We start from the raw sequence: 18,364 nt of genomic DNA, 5'->3' as shown, positions 1-18,364 counted from the left end.
TAAATGTGTATTTTAGTCTTTTCAATGTTTTCTTGCTTTTATCTTGTATTGTTTCTGTATTATTGATTTTTGGGTATTATTGTCTTTACACTTGTTAAAGCACTTTGTAACTTGTTTTTGAAAAGTGCTCTACAAATAAAGATTATTATTATTATTATTATTTCTTTGTGGATATTGTGTTGGCTGCTTATCCCGCTACATCTCTCTGATTCCCCGAGTGTGTGTGTGAGTCCTAATGTTTTGGTGACCCACCTGACCTTTCCTCTAGTGCCACTGTCAGGACAATATCTGTACTTCTAAAAAAGAAGAGGAAAATCTAGTCTCTATTTCAGACACTCCACCATCACACTTCATTTTAATGAAGTACAGCAGATATTCTGTATGTAGATCCTGTACAGATGTATTAATAATAAATTTCCTGATATAGTGCATTGCATAGAGGAGGTTAGCCAACAATTTTTATTCCACCCTCCCTGGTTGAAGTTATACAAGTCATTTAAATGAGGTGCAGTTGTGTTAGAATATTTAGTCATTCTCAGATGAATGTTTTATTATTTCAAGTTATCAAACACTTACGTCATCCTCACAATTTACTCTATCTTTACCTTCTTTCTCCTCTGTCGTTTTTGTTCTGCTCTTTTTATAAAGTTTGAGGGGAATGCCTTCATGGGGATAATGAGACATTTAAAGGGTCACTCCACCAATTTGACTTACTCAATAGTCTATTAAGTAAGACGTACTAAGCCAGTGCAAGCAGTTTTATAATAATCAGTTTTTACCCAAACTCAGTTTTAGAGGTGTGGGGATTTACCAGACAGGGAGGGTCTAATGAAGGAGGCTACTAAGATGCATTAGGAGAATTAAAAATCAGGGTATATCTGCAGCTGTTGCTTTGACTATTTAAAAGAATCTTCTTTTAATTTTTAATCAGTCTTTTGTAAGCAACCAAACTTCATGGAAGTGCTAAACTAAATCCCTGAAGTACCCCTTTAAGTTGTGAGAAAACAATATTCTAGTGTTAAATATCTCAAATTAGAACGATCAAATAATGTGATCAACAATGCTGTAATTGAAATTAAATATGAGGGGCATTTGTTATTATAAAATAATGAAGCTGTGATCACGCCTTATTAGCAACCACAGCTGCTATAGTCTTCCATATCATTGGTCCATAATTGCAAACCAGTGGTTTAACATGAGAGATATTTAAAGATGATCCATAAGAACAGTCATTTTTGAATTTGCTTCTCATTTATTGATGGTGTTGTGTCAGTGTAGGCATCTGGAAAGGTCTTGAATATCTTTCTTGAGTTAAAAATCTGTGATCCTGCGGAAGGATCCAACACCAGGCGAGGACGCCCCCCAGTCGCTGTGTTGCCGGTACTCGCCTTGTTCTAGGAGGTACTGGTGCCCCCTGTAGTTGGGGAGGTCGTAGAACACCCAGGCACCATCGGTCACCACACAGGAGTAAGCCTCACGCATCTTGTAGGTATCATACACTGAAGGACAGTCATCAGAGCACTCAATCATCTGCCCTCCGAAGTCGGGCCTCTCGTACAGCCTCAGCTTCCACGCACTGCCATACGCCTAAAAACAGAAGTAAAAAGAAAAAGAAAGCTGTGACAATTCATGGCTAGAGCTGGATATCATTTTCAATACCAGTGCTGATAAAATTCCTGAGCTTTAGTACTAGTTCCAAAAACAGAACTTTTACTACAAATGTTTTTTGTTTAAACAAAAGCACCTGCACATGGCAAAATTCTGAAGACCTTCAATGTCCACTTTTAGTACTTAAATGTTTTTGAGTTACTGAGATGATCCTTTTGTCCTGGGAAATATACAGTATTTTCAGGCTAAAACACTCACTGAACCCGCTAAACCCAAAAAAGTATGAAACTTGCAGGTTTTCCAGTTCATGTGGAATTAGTACATTTATTCTGTATGTTTAATTGTATCTAACTGTTTAGCGAATATTTCCGTCTGCATTGTTCTTACAATTATTTAAATATGCATATAGTTATAACAAGGCTCTTGAACCTCTTTATATTACTTATTGTTATTATCTTTTGGTCACTTTGGGGAAGAACACGTTTGGCGTGTTGTGGCTAACACGTTATAAAATTCTTGCCAGTTTTCACAACCAGCAGACACAAAGCAACATTAGCCTTAATTTTGAGTCGGGTTTCCGTTCTTTTGATGAATTTTCACTTTCCTTTTAGCTTTGTTATTTCTCCACCAGCTCTAGAGAAAAAACAGATCTGTCTCTTTAGCTGTTAAATGCTCCGCTATGGTTAGCCGCTAGTCGCTACCAAGAGCAGCTTGTGCAAATAGTGTTCACCTGGCTTTGGTGCTTGACAGATTTAAGAGAGCGGTGAGACTGAAAAACACTACAGTACAAATACAAGTACAAGTACATGTTGTAAAATAAAAACAATGAGCTGAAAGATGCTAAAAAGCTCTATAGAGCTAAGGGAAACATCAGTTGCGTGATAACTCTTGATGGGTTTGTCACTACAAGTGACAACTTTGACATAAGTTACTTAGGCCATTGTTAATATAAAAGTGTTGGTTAGTGCAGCATTAACTTTTAGCCATGCTTGTCAGCTTGTACATTCCCCTTTAACACCGTCTTGGCTAACTTATTAGCAAATTGCTGCCAAATATGCTTGTTATTGTCCGCTCATTCAGTCTGTTGGCTTAAATGTGTTCACAGAGCTCAGTCCAGTGCTGCTGTTCACAGCCCAAACACTTTTCTAAAACTATCCAGAAACAGTATACCTAAAATCCTCCACTGACATAAATGCTTGAAGAAACCTGAATGAGGACTCTTACATTCTTTATGGTACGACAGGATTTGACGTTGTCACTGAAGGCCATCCACTGTTGATTGTCGGCGTACTCCCCAGGGCTGAGGATGTACTGGAAACCCTTGTAGCTGGGTCTCTCATAGATCACCCACACACCGCTCTCCACCCTGATGGAGTTGCAGCGGCTGAAGTATGTGTGCAGGTCAGCACAGTCACTGCTACAGTTGTAGCAGCGGCCCTGGAATTTCTTCTCCTCAAAAAACGTGATCTGTGGCAAAGGTAAGAGGAAAAACTTCACATACACAATGTAAGTATTTTCTGAACCTCAATATCTTTGAAGGAACAATTGTCTTTAAAAAGCATACTTGTTGTAGTAGGTTTTATCTTACCTTCCCCATTTGGATGCCCTGTAAACCTCATTCTTTGCTGCAGCCCCATGAAAGTATTTATTGATAAACAAAATGTGCAGAGTGAGTCAAGTCTTTCATACACAAATGAGGTAGATTTACATATCAGCAAAATGGCTTGGTGCTGTTTGATTTGCCTTTGTTCCAGTCTGATGATGACTCTGTATCAAACACATGCTGGAACAGTGAAGGCAGAGGGTCAGTGTCAGACAGTGATGGACAGAAACGATTTGGCAGTGTTAAACTAGCTCCTGTGTTTTCATGACAGCTGCAAATGATTTGACCGGCCATCTATCTGCAGTAACACTTAACCATGTGTTGTTCTTATTTTTTACTGCTCCTTCTATTAAATGTACTTTACTTAAAACACTGCCTGAGCTTGAGGTAGTTGGTTCTGCTTTAGATGCATGTTAATACAGATGTAAACACCTGTAATTTAATGTGTGTAAGAAATCGTCAAATCTTTCAAGTAACAATACCACACCAACACTGTTACAAGTAATGTGCATTTAAAAGTTTAATAGAATAAAAGTAAAAATGTATTAGCATTAACATACACTTGAAGTACTATATACTATATTGGATTATATTTATTGATGCATTAAAGTTTGTATCACTTCAATGTTTCAGCTGGTAAGTGGGGCTAGTTTAATCTATAGTAATATATCAAAATGTATTTGTTGAATATATTGTGTATTAATGATATGAATCTACAAAGTAACTAGTATCTAAGGGTTTAAAATGACTGTAGTGGTGTAAAAATTCAAAATTGTTTCCTCAAAAAATGTAGTGAAGTAGAAGTATAAAGTAGCATAAAATGGAAAGTAAAGTACAACAAAATTGCACAAGTACAGTACGTGAGTAAATGCACGTAGTCATTTTGATCTAATGTGAAAAACATAAAGAAATTATGTAATATGTTATATAATATCTATAAATTTGTGCATCCTCTTCTTATGTCTTTTTAAATGTGACCATGTTACTGACTCCTGTTATAAAGGGTGAGTTTTGTGGTAAGCTGGCAAAAAATATATACTAGAATTTGGACATTATGATTAAAAATCTTTTCTGAAAGTAGGGACATCCAGTGAGGTATTTATACGAGCCATATAGCCAAGAGTGGTGAAAGCAGTCCCCCTGTGGATTTGCCAGAGCTTATTTTTATGTTTCAGGAATTGAATGATGCAGATGACCTATTTCATGTTTCGTGTAAGCTCGTATTTGATGGTATCACCTGGCCAACACACTGAATTTAGCCTACGCACGTCATCTTTGTTATACACCAAAGGTGCTTGCTGTTTTGGAGAGGTCAATTCAAGAAAAGCAGGTTATGTTTTTGGATAATTAGGTGCTACATATAATCAAAATCACAAAGTCCTCTATGTACAGTATATATGACAATTTTACAGCAATGCAGGTGAAAAGGGAGTTTCCAGATTGCTATTTTCTTTCTTTCTTTCTTTCTTTCTTGGTAAGTGGCTAGTTAGCTGTTTTTATTGTGTTGTGCTTTCACATGAAATTGTTGACAATGATAGCTTGTTTGAGAAACTGTGGACTGAAACTTTGCCACTTTCTATCTACTATAAATGCTTCAGTTGTTCCACACTTCATTAATGCTGCAACATTTCATCCCCATAGGAAGTCGTATGTAAAAATAAAATAACTTTTACAAAACACTGACTAAATGCTCGCTGATACTGATACTACTATCTGAAATTGTGAATCAATTTCCCAAAAAACGCTGGCATGATGTGAAAGGAAACGCCTGCACAGGGCCAACCAGTAGGAGTCACTATTCACTTTTGAAATAATATTATTTTGCATTTGAATGACAGGCATGAATCAGAGCCACTGGATTTCAGCTTGCTTTATTTTTCCACCCAGTACATTTACAGTTTGAGTTAGCAGGAGTCCATGATGCGCCTGATGGAGCTGAACCTCGTCATGTTGCTCATCCCCATCTCTCTGAGGTTCCTGTACTCTCCTGGTCTGAGGTACAGCATCCTGCCTCTGTAGTTGGGCTGCTCGAACATCAGCCAGTGGCCGTCCATCACGTTGCAGGACTGGCAGTCAGACATGTGGAAACGATCCATCATATTGTCACAGTCGTCCATCAGCTCGTGCATCTGGCCGCCGAAGTTCTCCTTCTCATAGATCCTCATTCGGAAGGGTCCCCTGTGCTGTGGATGAAGAAACATCAGGGAAATGATTGTGGACCTCTGAACTGAAAATGAAAATTCAACCTAACCTTTAGATCTATACATTACAACTGTAGTTTTACACTACACTGTAATTACGTGATAATTAACTTGAGGTTACTAAAACAACCACAGCCGTTCTTGGCCTCCGCACTGGTGACCTTAAAAGCTTTGAAGTATTAAAAATGTTTAAAACTGGCCTAGGTATAAAAATAACACACTGATAAGCCCATCTTATCTTTTAATTACAAAGTGAGTTTGAAAATAACATTTGTGAAAGCAACATTTGCACCAAATTCAGAATGGAATCACGGTTTCATTGGTATCTGAACAAACTGATTTGTGAGAAACTGTTCTAGTCAAGGTCCACTTACAGGCATTTTGAGAAGCTTTCAGCCATATCTCACAGCCTTCCTCAGCTAATGTAACCTGCTTAGGACTTATCACGTAATCGAAGTTTGGTACTTAGGTTACGGGACTACACCTGAGCAGGTTATGACAGATGTGTTTTAAAGGTTAGAAGGAACATCTATGCTTAGTTTACATTGAAATATTATCCTTTTGCATTTGCTCCACTCACACATTTGTGCTCAACACTGAAAATAACGTTGCTGGAGTCCAACATAGGGGAGGGTGTTCTTTTACCTCTGTCAATTTACAGATTCCGTCTTTGGCAGATTATAAATTGTAATGCAAATGGTTTGTAAATCTTTTTAGTTGGTGTTGTCGATGCACCAGCCCTTCAGTATTGACTTGAATTGCAGCAATGTGTGACTGGGCCCTAATGCATGAGCAGGAGCTTGTCCACCTACCACTGGGATCATGCGACTGGACCGAATGCAGTCGCTCATACTCATTCCCATCAGGCGCTGGTTGTCTGGATACTCGCCCCTCCTCACCAGCATCTGATGGCCCATGAAGTTGGGCTTCTCATAGACCATGAAGAGGCCACTCTCCACCCTGCAGGAGTTGCACCTGCTCAGGTAGGAGGTGAGCTCGGGGCAGTCACTGCCGGTCTCATAGGAGCGACCCTGGAAGTTCCGGTCCTCATAGAATATGATCTGCAAAGAACGATGTCAAAGAAATATATCAACTTTATTAACAATTTGTCCATCACTTTAAATCTTTTTTAATGTTATTGTGCCTCTGATGTTTTGAAAGTTTCACTTACCTTCCCCATGGTCACAGTATTTGTGTGCTAATCTCAGATGTACAGCTTCAACATCGACCCTTTTTATACATTACACAGCAGTAGTATTTCCACATGGCTTGTGCTGAAACCTTTGAGTCATCACTCTATATTGTAGCACAGTGCAGCACTAAAGGGCAGCAGACTTTACTGTATGACAGAATCTGCAATAGTAATTGTGAACTGAATGTTGGGTTTTATGCTCGCTTCCAGCAACTTCAACTGTTTAATTCGTATCTCTTCTGTAAAAAAAATCTATGTGGTGTGAATATCAGATCTGAAGAAGAGACTGAACTTTATGGTAACAGGGAAGGAATTCAAAAAAAGGCAAGATACACTGCAGAGCCCACAAATCAACAGCCTTGTAGCATTTGAAAGGTAAAAATGAATTATTATGTATGTCATTTGAGGAACGTTTTGCTCCTGCTATGAACTGACATGACCTCCCTAAACTACATTCAACATACAATAACTATTGAGGCATGCTGTAAAAAATGAATGCAGGCCCACGTGAACCTTGTGATGAGTCAGGATGTTTCACACAAAGGTGAGCAAGGTGGTCCGTGGCTGATTCTATATAAAAGTGGCGCCTTGTTGGCATCATCTGCGAAAACTTAAAAGCATAACCATGGGCAGGGTAATACTTATTATATGTTTGTATAAAGTGAAAAAAAAAATAGTATGATGCAAAATGACAGAACACAGCACGCAAAAGTTTTTTCCATCCACATAATAAATCAATTTACCATTTTCATCTACTTCTCTCTTATGTTTTTCGTTGCAGATTATTTTCTACGAGGACAGGAACTTCCAGGGCCGGTCCTATGAGTGCAGCAGTGACTGCGCCGACATCCACGTGCACATGAACCGCTGCAACTCCTGCAGGGTGGACAACGGGTGCTTCATGGTGTACGACCGCGCCAACTTCATGGGTAATCAGGTCTTCCTGAGGAGAGGGGAGTACCCAGATTTTCAACGCATGGGAAGTATGATGGGCATGGGGATGATGGATAACATTCGTTCTTGTCGCATGATCCCTATGGTAAGAAATGTAGATAGTTGCTCATAATTCTTTAGGCTTTATTTACAGTAATAGATATCATGGTCTGGTTTATTGATTTAGACCTAGGATGTCCTGGGTTTGAATTAGCCAGCTAGTTGGTTCCTCTCTGTTCCTGGATTTCATGCGGTATTCTTGCAGGTATTTCCACCCAGTCCAAAAACATGCACAGGAGGTTTTTTTCTTGAAAAATAAAAGTGCCTGTGATAGAGTGGTGAACCCTGCCACAGGCTCTACAGCAAGAAAGGTAGTCTAGCACAGTGGTTCTCAAACTGTTTTATGCCAAGGAATCCTAAAATGAAACGAATTAGACTACAGACCCCCAGTTGATAAGATTTTGTCCTAGCGTCCCCCATCTGATTTTTGCTTTTAGATGTTTTATTACAGATAGTCATTTATTCTGTCACTGTGTTACTTATGGATTGAATTTTAGTGAAAATTGATTCCCCTTTTTCGCTGGGAATCCCTGAAACCCCCTCAAGGACCCCTTTTGAGAACCACTGGTCTAGAAAAATGATAAGACAGATATCATGTCTTATCTTCCTCCAACAGCACAGAGGACAGTTCAGGATGAGGATCTACGAGAGGGAGAACTTCGGAGGCCAGATGCACGAGCTGATGGACGACTGTGAGTCTCTCCAGGATCGCTATTCTATGTCGGACTGCCAGTCCTGCAACGTGATTGACGGCCACTGGCTGATGTTCGAGCAGCCCCACTACAGAGGCCGGATGATGTACGTGAGGCAAGGAGAGTACAGGAACCTCCGTGACATGGGAACGAACAACTTCATGAGAATCAGCTCCATCAGACGCATCACGGATATGTGCTGATTGTCGGTCATTAAAAGAAACTGTGGGTCAAAAATAAAAATCATATTTTGAAGTATCTCTTTTGCTGTTTACTGTATGTGGAGTAAAACTACGTGCTTAGCAGTTGTGCAAGGAGCACAACCTTTCAAGTTAGAGGTCAGAAGGAACCATTGACAGTTTGATTCCTAAATAATGCCCCGGAGTACTGGTGCATTCACTATATAAATGTTTACAGTTTGTGAGAACCTCTTTGAGAACAGCTGAATCATTATTTCAAACTATTAAGTCTTTTAAATTATGTTAATATTATTATGCTGCTTGCAATTCGCAACCCTCACCACTAGATGCCACTAAAACTTTCACACTGAACCTTTAATTAATTAATATCAATAATAATAATAATAATAATAATAATAATGATAATGTCAATATTATGTAGCTGCAGTACCGGAGGCTGCAGTTTCAGGACCCCCGCAATCCTGGGACTGCAGTTCTAGGACCATAGTTATTTTGCGCCAGTGCCATCTAGTGGATTGGTGGTGGTAATGCACAGCAACATGAAGGAGGTTAAACCGGTCTGCTAGCTGTAGTGTTAACCGGTCGACATGCATATAATCAATAACTTAAGTTTAGGCACACACGGTGATGGTTGTGGTAAGGCTCATTGGCTTCAGGGGGGCTGTCAAGAGTAACATAGCTAGCTAGCTAGCTGGCAGTGTCAAAGTAAACAAGGGTCCTATATACGCAGTTCCGGTCCGATCCGGTACTGCAGCTACATACTAGTCATTAATGTTCCCACTATTACTGCAACTGCTCCTTATTCAGTACTACTGATGTAGCAACATGCTGCTGGCTGTAAGTTTACTCAAGAAGCTAAAGTGAACACAAAAATAACATTAAGGTATTATTTAGACATTTAGTACATTGTAAATATTCGTTAAATTACAGCATTAGAGAGCAACTTCGTAGTTCGACTTTAACCACAATATAATTTTGTGCGCATAGTTTCACAGTGGAAAAACTCATCATATTATAATAATAATGGATATTTTAGTTTTGTTTCAATTTCCAGTACTGACACTTAACACCAGTGAGGATTTATAGCACTTACAGTAACCACGAGCAACTTCTGTACACAACAAAGCGAGTCTTACTATTAGTGGAGCTAAAGAAAAGAGCATGTGGTTAAATTTAAGGTTTTATTCCCTTGAGAGAATAAATGTACTGATGTAATGCAATGTGCATATTATATTCTGAAACATCTTGTGTACAAAGGTGACATTTTATCCTGAGGGTGGTGCTAGAGGGATGCTAATGGGCTGTCCAAAATAGAAAGGTTTCATCCTCTAAGGAGCATGAATGTGCTCAGAAAATATCATAGTGATCTGCCCACTATTTTGGCCTGATGATGATGACAGGAGGACGAAAGATAAGCAGGATGCAAAAAATATTGTGTAATATATAATAATATTTTGCTCTGCATCAAAGTTTTGGGAGAATAAAAAGACAGACTGGCCCTGCAGCTAATGGGTCAACATTGTTGTTGCTGGATACTAAACATGTTTCATAAGTTATGTATTTAAAGCTTTAATTCAAAGCATTTAATTTAATCTTGCATCTGTCTAAATGTCTGTTATACACTGCTCTAATGAAAATACAAAAGTAATGCAATTACTAGAGTTTGCTTTGTCACTGTGAATTCTGCACCACTCCTGTTTAATCTCAGTGATTGTAGTGTTCACAGCTTTGATGTATAATACAGTAGGGACTTGCCTGCTGATAAGCTGACTCAGTTATTTTATACAATTGAGGGGCAGATTCTTTTGATGTCACATGATGCATAAAAGGCAGCGGGCCAGTGAGAAGAACAACAGAAATCAAATAGCATGACCATGAACGGAAAGGTAATGAAGGGTACAGATCATGGCAGCAACTGATGCACATACTGCTCAATCATAATTTTATACTTTATATGTACCAAAATGTTGTAGCACATAATTTGCCATGCAACAGTGAGTAATTTGAACAAACAAGATATCTTATGTTAACCACAGAGCTCACTTGTATATTAGCTCCGGATCTGGTTTTCTGATGTGTCTACTATGCGTCTTTCTTTCTAGATCATCTTCTACGAGGAGAGGAACTTCCAGGGCCGCTCGTATGAGTGCAGCAGCGACTGCTCTGAAATTGCCTCTCACCTGAGCCAGTGCAGCTCCTGCAGGGTGGAGAGCGGGAAGTTCATGGTCTATGACCAGCCCAACTACATGGGCCAGCAGTACCTCCTGACCAGGGGAGAGTACCCCGAGTATCAGAATACCATCGGCTTCAATGACTGCATCCAGTCCTGTCGCGTTGTTCCTGTGGTAAATATGTGCATTATATTACCAACAGATATTATGCTCGATTGCTGTCTTACTCAGAATTGGATGACAGTATTACACCTCTAGGGTCAAGTAGTGATATTTCCAGGTGTTTAGGGGGGTACTGCTAGTTTAGCAAAAAGTGGAAAAAATGCATCTTTCACCAACCACAAAGCTTGACCAAAAATCTTAACTTAAAGTATTTTTTTTCTGAGCTTGTAATTGTAAGTTTTATTTATATATTCATGACAACTGTGCAAACAACATCTGCTACTTTATAAAATGGCTGGTGGTTGACAGTTCTTAAAATAGCTAACAACTGGACCTTGGGATTGTATTCGTTTTTTTGTTAATACTGCTTCTAAGAATGTCAAGCATCACCCTTCTTGCTCAAAAACTGTCTTGTACGTTGTATCTTGTTCGCTATAAAGTTAGCTAGCAATGTACATACAGGTTTTGTTAACACTGAAGGAAATGCTGCATGTTTATTCATATACAGTTAAACTGGACTTTTAAGATAGAAAATGTAGAGATTAAACTGATTAAACTTCTCATTTGCCATCATGAACATGCACATTCCGCAATAGATTTAGCTTACAGCTGCTTCCCATTTCCTAGCAGGATCTTTAGCTTTTTTGGTACTCAGAAGCTAGGTACAACTTAAAACAGCACCGTGACTCTTGTTAGATTCATGCATAAATTTTATTTAATTTGACATTTTGTACTTTAACAGCACAAGGGACCCTTTAAGATGAGAATCTACGAGAAAGCAAACTTTGAAGGGCAGATGCATGAACTGACTGATGACTGTGACTCCATCCAGGATCATTATCAAATGTCCGACATGCAGTCCTGCACCGTGATTGAAGGATACTGGCTGATGTTTGAGCAGCCAAACTACGAGGGGAAGATGTTTTATCTTAAACCAGGAAAGTACAGGAACCTCAGTGAGATGAGCAGTGATGATATGAAGTTCAATTCAATCAGACGCATCACAGATTCTTAACTGTCTAAATAGCTAATACGTTTTCCAGATGCTTTGTTTTGATATTAGCAAGTTGTCGAAGAGGGAGAGGCAAAAAAGAGGAGCGTTGTTTTTATCCTGACACTGTGATATGTGCATTGTTTGCATGTGGTTCCAGTTGTACTGTGCAATCCAGCCACAATGAATTTACCTCTTTTACTGTGTGATGCGCACAATAAAATGATTTGCTGCATATTTGTGTGAATTACTTCTAAACACACTGACTCTACTAATATGAAATTCTACAAAAATAAGGTTATTTTCCTTAAATGTGGGGTGAAAACACACACATAAACACACACACACACACACATATATATATATATATATATGTATATCTCTTTGTTTCTTTTTACAGCAAAAACTTCTATATTTATGAATGATGTGATAAAAACAAAAGGCCTGTCCTTGCCAGTATTCCCCATAATTTTGTTTAAGGAATTAAAAAGGCTGCAATCAGTTGGTCAGACATAATAATGCAACTGTTGCCATCATCATGAGAAGAGCAATGAAAAACTGAGCGCTCCTCCGTTTCTACTGTACTAGGTTCCAGCATTCACATTTTACCTTTAGCACAATGATGTTAAGTCAGGTGGTGTCACAGATTATTTATTTACTAATTACTTTTTGTCTGAAACAAGTGGAAAGACAATTAATTTAGGATTCAGGAGTGTTAAATTAAATCCTGGCAGACGTCAAATACTAAGACTGAGCTGTACAAAGCTGTTAAATTGCACAGTAATTTATGTGTATTGCAGCACTCTGAGTAATTAATATAGAACACATGAAATAATTTGGATTAATTGGGAAATTTATGGCTTTATGAGAGAGTTTGACAGTAGAGGGATGACAGGAAATGGATGTGAACTGGTCGGTGGCTTATATAAATAACTTAGACCATTTGTTGTATAATGATTTTCTACATCTTCTTACTGTGCATCACAAATGTATGAGATAACTAACATGCAATATAGAATAATTTTACAATCACAATACACGTTAGGCAGTTGTAATTACAGCTGACTAAAAGTGTACACAGCAGACATGTATGGCTCTATACACCAGCAAACATAAAGAAATTGGCCAGAACTGCAGCGGTCAATGAAGTCCTGAGACCTCTACGCTGGAGGAATCCTGATACTGTACACGTGAACTACTGACGATCTGTGCATGCATGTAAATTAGGCAACACTATTTTTAAATATAATTGAACCAGTGATTTCCAGATGCTACACTGATTAAAAGTAATTTACTGTATATAATATGCACTCAGATTAAATATTTTCGTACGTGTGTTTAATGACTCTTAGCTGAGTGGCTCTACAATATAACATCTGTCACGTGCGGACTGTATTGAAAAAACTTTCTAGAGCTTACTCTATAGAGAATTTCACAATATGGGGGGATTGAATAAAACAAAAGCAAAACTGAAAGAACCAGTGACTATGTAAAACAAATTGTTTTGCTGACATGAAGAAAATGAACAGTCTCTGAACTGTAAATCATATAAAAGCTGCTGCGTACAGAGGCCAGGCAGTGGTTGTGTTCACTTAACAGGATTTTGGAAAGTAGCTACATGTTGAATATTCACTCCAGCACTTAAAATGTTAAATTCAAAAGTTGGTATTTCAGTCATGTGAAATGTGGATCTTTAAAATGGAATTTCAAAGACATAATTTGTGGGCAGCATCTTTGTAGTATTGCTGTTTTATGATAGAATCACTACAGCCTTCACCATATGGTGTTACAATACCACAGTCATCCGCAGTAACAGGGATAAGTTGGATTTCAAATGTAGTATGTGTTCTATTGTACAAAGATAAAGATGTATAAAAAATGGAGATGGAAAAATAAACTTTGTACAAACAAATATGAGCTTTTATGTGAGTATTTCATAATTTCTTTAGAATAAATTTTTTTGGTTTGTTCCACAATCAACCAGAGCAAATTCAAAGGGAAGCCTCTGCTCAAAGGAAAACTGATGATTTGTCCGGTTGACAACATGCTATTGTTCTACGAGAAAGAGCTGACCAGCCCGTTCATTGTTCTGAATCACAATGACACAGGTCATCCATGGGTTATAAAGGCAGCATGAAGCCCATGGCTGCTGCTACAGTGTTACCAAGGTTAGCCGACACAATGGGTAAGGTAAGGCTGCTTTTTCTGCTATGTGTCTTTTGTGCTTCTGCATACCTGCGCGGATTATTCAACCGAAAACGGTGAACTGGACGTTTTATTTCCATCTGGTACAGTATGCATATTTCTCATAATTTGAGCAAATATTATCCACATTTCTTCAAAACCCCTTGATTGATCTTTCCAGATCATCTTCTATGAGGACAGGAACTTCCAGGGTCGCTCCTATGAGTGCAGCAGTGAATGCTCTGACCTGCATTCCCACTTCAGCCGCTGCAACTCCATTAGAGTGGACAGTGGGGACTGGATGGTCTATGAGAGACCCAATTACATGGGCTACCAGTACTTCCTGAGGAAGGGCGACTATACAGACTACCAGCGCTGGATGGGATTTAATGACTGTGTGCGATCTTGCCAAATGATTTCTACAGTAAGGCTCAGTTGGGTGGTTTCAGAGGGCACCTCCTTCCAATAGGTGTTTCTTTTACTAATCCTTTACTACTCTAGAGGCTAATAAATCCCCCTGAATTTCTTGCAGCACCAAGGCTCTCACAGACTAATGATCTACGAGCGCCCAGAGTTCGGAGGCCAGATGATGGAGCTGTCTGATGACTGCCCGTCTGTCTACGAACGCTTCCATTTCAACGACATCTACTCCTGCAATGTGAGGGACGGTTCCTGGATCTTCTACGAGCATCCCAATTACACGGGACGCCAGTACCTGTTGCGCCCCGGTGAATACAGGAGGTTCAATGAGTGGGGAAGCATGAATCCTAGGGTTGGATCCATCAGACGCATCACTATGTGAGAAGATCTGATATCCAGGTGCCATTTATGTGAAGTACTGTCCATAAAGTACTGTCAATAAATCCATCCAATAACCACTGTTCTGTCAACAGCTTCTTTTGTTTTCTTGAGGCTCTTTGAGCCGACAGGTTCAGTGGGTTGAAAGTTTGCTTAGGTGGCAAACTGGGTCTCACTACATCTTTTTTTAAAGTGGAGAAAGCAGTGTGGTCCTGACCAGTGTTGAAAAACAAAATTTTCCAGACTGTTGTTATAAGTGGCGCTATTATTTCGTGAGTGGATCAAATGTTACTAGAAAAAGACTGGAATAAATACATGATGGCAACATACCATCTTCACGTCTTAGATACAGAGACACACACAGTTTAAGCCCAGCATGTTTATTGAGAACAGAAAGAGGAAGAAGGTTTGAAAGACTTCTAGTTAAAGTCAGTGATTCGCCTGAGTGAGCCGATCCTTGGACTGGCGCCGCCCCAGTCGCTGTATCTGCGGTATTCGCCGGGTCTCAGGTAGTAGGTTCTTCCCTTGTAGTTGGGCTGGTCGTACAGCAGCCAGTGGCCGTCAACCACGTTGCACGAGTTAATGTCAGACATACGGAAGCGGTCCTGGACGTTGGGGCAATCGTCGCTCACCTCCTGCATTTGGCCGCTCATGTCTGGACGCTCATACAATCTTATTTTGTAGGAACCACGGTGCTGCAGGAGGAACCAGTTTTTAGTTTGTTTTATTAATGTGCTACATAGTGAATATAAAAAAAGTCCATTAATAGCCCCGAAGTGTTAATATCCACCTATCTAATACTATTTGCAAGTTAACACATACAGTTACACCAAGAATGGTTTGCAAAGTCTTAAACAGAGGTCCTTAACCTAGAGCTCCTTTTAAGCTGCATGGAGTACCAGATGGATGGAGTTAGGCAACGGTCCCTGAAGCTAACCTTCTACCACAGCTCACACGGATGTTGTTGCTTTGGGGAATTTCTATTCAACATGAATTGTTGAGGTTATGTTCCTAAAAGTCCTCATACTAGTTTAATTGCCAATGCCATACATTTGATCATTTTGTCTTTTATCTGGTTAAACTCAGGTAGACACCTTTTCACCTACATTTATTGTTGTATTTCAGATTTGAGGTACTTTAAATGCTCAGGAGAGCATATTATTGGCTACTTTTAAATTTCATTAAAGACCGATTAATGAGAGTAGTCATATATTTTGTTTCTGAACTGGTGCATATTGGTACATTTGATGCATAGCAACTATTTCCCTAATTTGTACATTGTTGTATATATTCTTGTATATTCATTCTGTAGCTAAAAATTAAAATACAAGTAGTAGTAGTGTCAAATGTTAACATTGTCTTTAAGTGCTCTTTGACTTTTCTTGTTTCTTCTCTTTAATAGCTTGATTCTGAGGTATTATAGGTTTTCTTTCCCTGTCCTATTGTTTTCACACTGCAATAAATCAGTGTACCCACATAGATCAATGACTGTTTCCTAATTTACTGCCTTGACACCTCTTTCAAACCATCTTAGGCTTACCACGGGAATCATGCGGCAGGAGCGGATGCAGTCATTGATGCCAATCATGCGCTGGTTGTCGGAGTACTCCCCCCTGCGGAGGAAGTACTGGTGGCCCAGGTAGTGGGGTCTCTCGTACACCATGAAGCAGCCACTCTCCACCCGGATGGAGTTGCAGCGGTTGAAGTAGGGGTGCAGGTCAGCACAATCGCTCATGCACTCATGGTGCCGACCCTGGAAATTTCTGTCCTCATAGAATATGATCTGGAAATGATTGTCAAAGTGGTGATTAACTATCCACTCCCAGGGGCTTGCATGTTTTCATTCTGTATTTTCAGAAACAGCACATAAATCTTACCTTTCCCATGGTCATATTGATGGGGGCCACACTGACGCTCAATCGACACTCTCTGTGCCGCTGTCCTTTTATATTAAGTAGCTGTGTGATGGCACAGCATAAAGTATTGTCATCCAAATAGGTTTTATAACACAAATCTGGTTATGTATAGCGACGCACCGCAGTGTGATGATGAGTTATTGTTGTCTAGTTTTCACATGTTCATCACTATTGATCAAAACACCACAGTGTGCTAGTGAACTGGGGGTCACTGCTCACAGTATCAGCAAAACAACGGCCGTTATTTGTGTCCTTTTCATTCAAAAAGATTCCTAACCTTATATGCCAGAGATGGAACAAGGCTTTTTCTGTCCCTAGGCATCCCTCCACCATGTTGTAGTATATTAAGTGTACACTAAAAACTTAAGGTGCTGCAAGATACTTCTGCAGAGAATTAACTCATAACAAAAAACACAAAACCAAAAAATTAATCAAATAATGACAAAAAAATTACACAATCTCTGTAATTTCTTCATCTGGGGGACTCATGATGGCCACAGGGTCCAACTTTGTACTTTTATCCATATTTTCTATGAACTGATGAAGACAATGTGTTGTGCTCTTGTTACATGATACTAATATTATGACCTACCCTTTTAGCATGCCTTTTAGAAGTAAAAAATGGAAAAGGGTGATAGAGCCAGTCAACCACAGCTGTAGTTTGTTTTTTAGTACTAATTAGCAACTGTTAGCCTGCTCACACATTGAACTAAAATAGGGAACATGCTTAAAATCATACCTGCATTTACATTAACAGCAGTAACATCCGCATGTTAGCATTGCGATCGTGAGCATTTCAGCATTTAGCTCAAAGCACTGCAATGCCCAAGTACAGCCTCAAAGAGCTGCTCTTCATCTTGTTAGCATGTGTTTAAGTCATCACTCACAGAAACTGGCTAAATTGCCTTTGAAATAATTTGTCCTTTACTAATATTTAATTGAATGTATTTTTATGGAAACATGTATGCAATATCAACTATTACCTTGTACCACAGAATTTACAGCTTACTTTAATTTTGCACCACACATCTGTAAACACATGTATTACCTGTCCAGCACCTGAGCTATTAAAAACAAATACTTTTTAATGTATTGGTGTGTCTTATCTTTCACAGTTAGGGAGAGAAACACAGTATGTGCCTTGCCAGTGTTTGCTGTATGAGAGCTATCTCCGGTCTAGCACTGCGATCATGAAAAACTTTATAATTAGGCGGCGGATTCAATTAGATATTATAGTTAACGGAGTGCTACCTGTATTTTCTGCTGCCATCTGACATAATTGTTATAGATTAAAAGACTGTTATTTATGTGGTACGTATCAACCCTCCTCATAAAGCTCAATATTATTACTCAAAATCCCTGTATTATGTGTGCAATCGGCACGTTGTTTGAACATGCCATTTTTTTGTTGGGTATAATTCAATAAATGGTAATAAATGAAAATGAGGACTATTTGTTGCCTTTTTTATTTACTACCATGCTGAAAGTTTGAAATGGTGAAGGTTGCTTCCCTTGTACTAAACTTCCTGTACTTGCTGAGGTGGACAAGGCCCCTTGAACATGACATTATTTGCCGTTTCTGAGGTCCAAGTGAGATGTTTTCAGAGGCCCAAGAATCGATTCACCACAACACAAGAAACTGAGGGTTTTTGT

General features: G+C 39.1%; 6 protein-coding genes across 8 annotated transcripts; 3 read left to right on the top strand and 3 right to left on the bottom strand.

The window, feature by feature from the left end:
* Positions 1–1,242: 1,242 nt before the first annotated feature.
* LOC119915710 (gamma-crystallin M2-like) lies at positions 1,243–3,205 on the bottom strand. The gene is made up of 3 exons (XM_038735420.1): positions 3,197–3,205; positions 2,833–3,099; positions 1,243–1,587 (listed from the first exon to the last, which is right to left on the bottom strand). Exons 1-3 carry the CDS (start codon positions 3,203–3,205, stop codon positions 1,312–1,314), a joined length of 552 nt encoding a protein of 183 aa, XP_038591348.1. The 3' UTR covers positions 1,243–1,311.
* A 1,910-nt stretch (positions 3,206–5,115) lies between these two features.
* Positions 5,116–6,592, bottom strand: LOC119899549 (gamma-crystallin M3-like). The gene is made up of 3 exons (XM_038714154.1): positions 6,584–6,592; positions 6,225–6,473; positions 5,116–5,394 (listed from the first exon to the last, which is right to left on the bottom strand). Exons 1-3 carry the CDS (start codon positions 6,590–6,592, stop codon positions 5,116–5,118), a joined length of 537 nt encoding a protein of 178 aa, XP_038570082.1.
* Positions 6,593–7,229: 637 nt separating this feature from the next.
* Positions 7,230–8,492, top strand: LOC119899539 (gamma-crystallin M3-like). The gene is made up of 3 exons (XM_038714143.1): positions 7,230–7,238; positions 7,386–7,643; positions 8,214–8,492. Exons 1-3 carry the CDS (start codon positions 7,230–7,232, stop codon positions 8,490–8,492), a joined length of 546 nt encoding a protein of 181 aa, XP_038570071.1.
* Positions 8,493–9,233: 741 nt separating this feature from the next.
* Positions 9,234–12,048, top strand: LOC119899531 (gamma-crystallin M3-like). The gene is made up of 3 exons (XM_038714130.1): positions 9,234–9,326; positions 10,592–10,834; positions 11,565–12,048. The coding sequence occupies exons 1-3, from the start codon at positions 9,315–9,317 to the stop codon at positions 11,835–11,837; spliced, it is 528 nt and encodes a 175-aa protein (XP_038570058.1). The 5' UTR covers positions 9,234–9,314; the 3' UTR covers positions 11,838–12,048.
* A 1,946-nt stretch (positions 12,049–13,994) lies between these two features.
* On the top strand, positions 13,995–14,799 carry LOC119899518 (gamma-crystallin M2-like). 2 transcript variants are annotated; one of them, XM_038714117.1, is made up of 3 exons: positions 13,995–14,003; positions 14,179–14,421; positions 14,530–14,799. In XM_038714117.1, exons 1-3 carry the CDS (start codon positions 13,995–13,997, stop codon positions 14,797–14,799), a joined length of 522 nt encoding a protein of 173 aa, XP_038570045.1. The 2 variants fall into 2 exon arrangements, with proteins under 2 accessions (XP_038570045.1, XP_038570038.1); XM_038714110.1 differs by having other exon boundaries at positions 14,179–14,431; positions 14,537–14,799.
* Positions 14,800–15,214: 415 nt separating this feature from the next.
* Positions 15,215–16,687, bottom strand: LOC119899505 (gamma-crystallin M2-like). Of its 2 annotated transcripts, none has more exons than XM_038714089.1 (3): positions 16,673–16,687; positions 16,336–16,578; positions 15,215–15,490 (listed from the first exon to the last, which is right to left on the bottom strand). In XM_038714089.1, exons 1-3 carry the CDS (start codon positions 16,685–16,687, stop codon positions 15,215–15,217), a joined length of 534 nt encoding a protein of 177 aa, XP_038570017.1. The 2 variants fall into 2 exon arrangements, with proteins under 2 accessions (XP_038570017.1, XP_038570026.1); XM_038714098.1 differs by having other exon boundaries at positions 16,339–16,578; positions 16,673–16,681.
* Between the last annotated feature and the right edge of the window lie 1,677 nt (positions 16,688–18,364).

Source organism: Micropterus salmoides, unplaced genomic scaffold (genome assembly GCF_014851395.1).
Source record: "Micropterus salmoides isolate LMB-PRFRI ecotype aquatic unplaced genomic scaffold, ASM1485139v1 Ms_hic_scaffold_1, whole genome shotgun sequence".
NCBI lineage: Eukaryota > Metazoa > Chordata > Actinopteri > Centrarchiformes > Centrarchidae > Micropterus > Micropterus salmoides.
This window is presented reverse-complemented; position numbering and strand designations above follow the sequence as displayed.

Bases quoted from the DNA above. Each gene is read 5' to 3' on its own strand.
- LOC119899518 (XM_038714110.1), top strand. The intron at 14,432-14,536 runs GTTGGGTGGTTT...TGCAGCACCAAG, and splicing joins GATTTCTACAGTAAGGCTCA to GCTCTCACAGACTAATGATC.
- LOC119899531 (XM_038714130.1), top strand. The intron at 10,835-11,564 runs GTAAATATGTGC...GTACTTTAACAG, and splicing joins CCTGTCGCGTTGTTCCTGTG to CACAAGGGACCCTTTAAGAT.
- LOC119899539 (XM_038714143.1), top strand. The intron at 7,644-8,213 runs GTAAGAAATGTA...TTCCTCCAACAG, and splicing joins CTTGTCGCATGATCCCTATG to CACAGAGGACAGTTCAGGAT.
- LOC119899505 (XM_038714089.1), bottom strand. The intron at 15,491-16,335 runs GTAAGCCTAAGA...TTCCTCCTGCAG, and splicing joins CCTGCCGCATGATTCCCGTG to CACCGTGGTTCCTACAAAAT.
- LOC119915710 (XM_038735420.1), bottom strand. The intron at 1,588-2,832 runs GTAAGAGTCCTC...TTCTGTTTTTAG, and splicing joins CCTGTCGTACCATAAAGAAT to GCGTATGGCAGTGCGTGGAA.
- LOC119899549 (XM_038714154.1), bottom strand. The intron at 5,395-6,224 runs GTAGGTGGACAA...CTTCATCCACAG, and splicing joins CCAGTCGCATGATCCCAGTG to CACAGGGGACCCTTCCGAAT.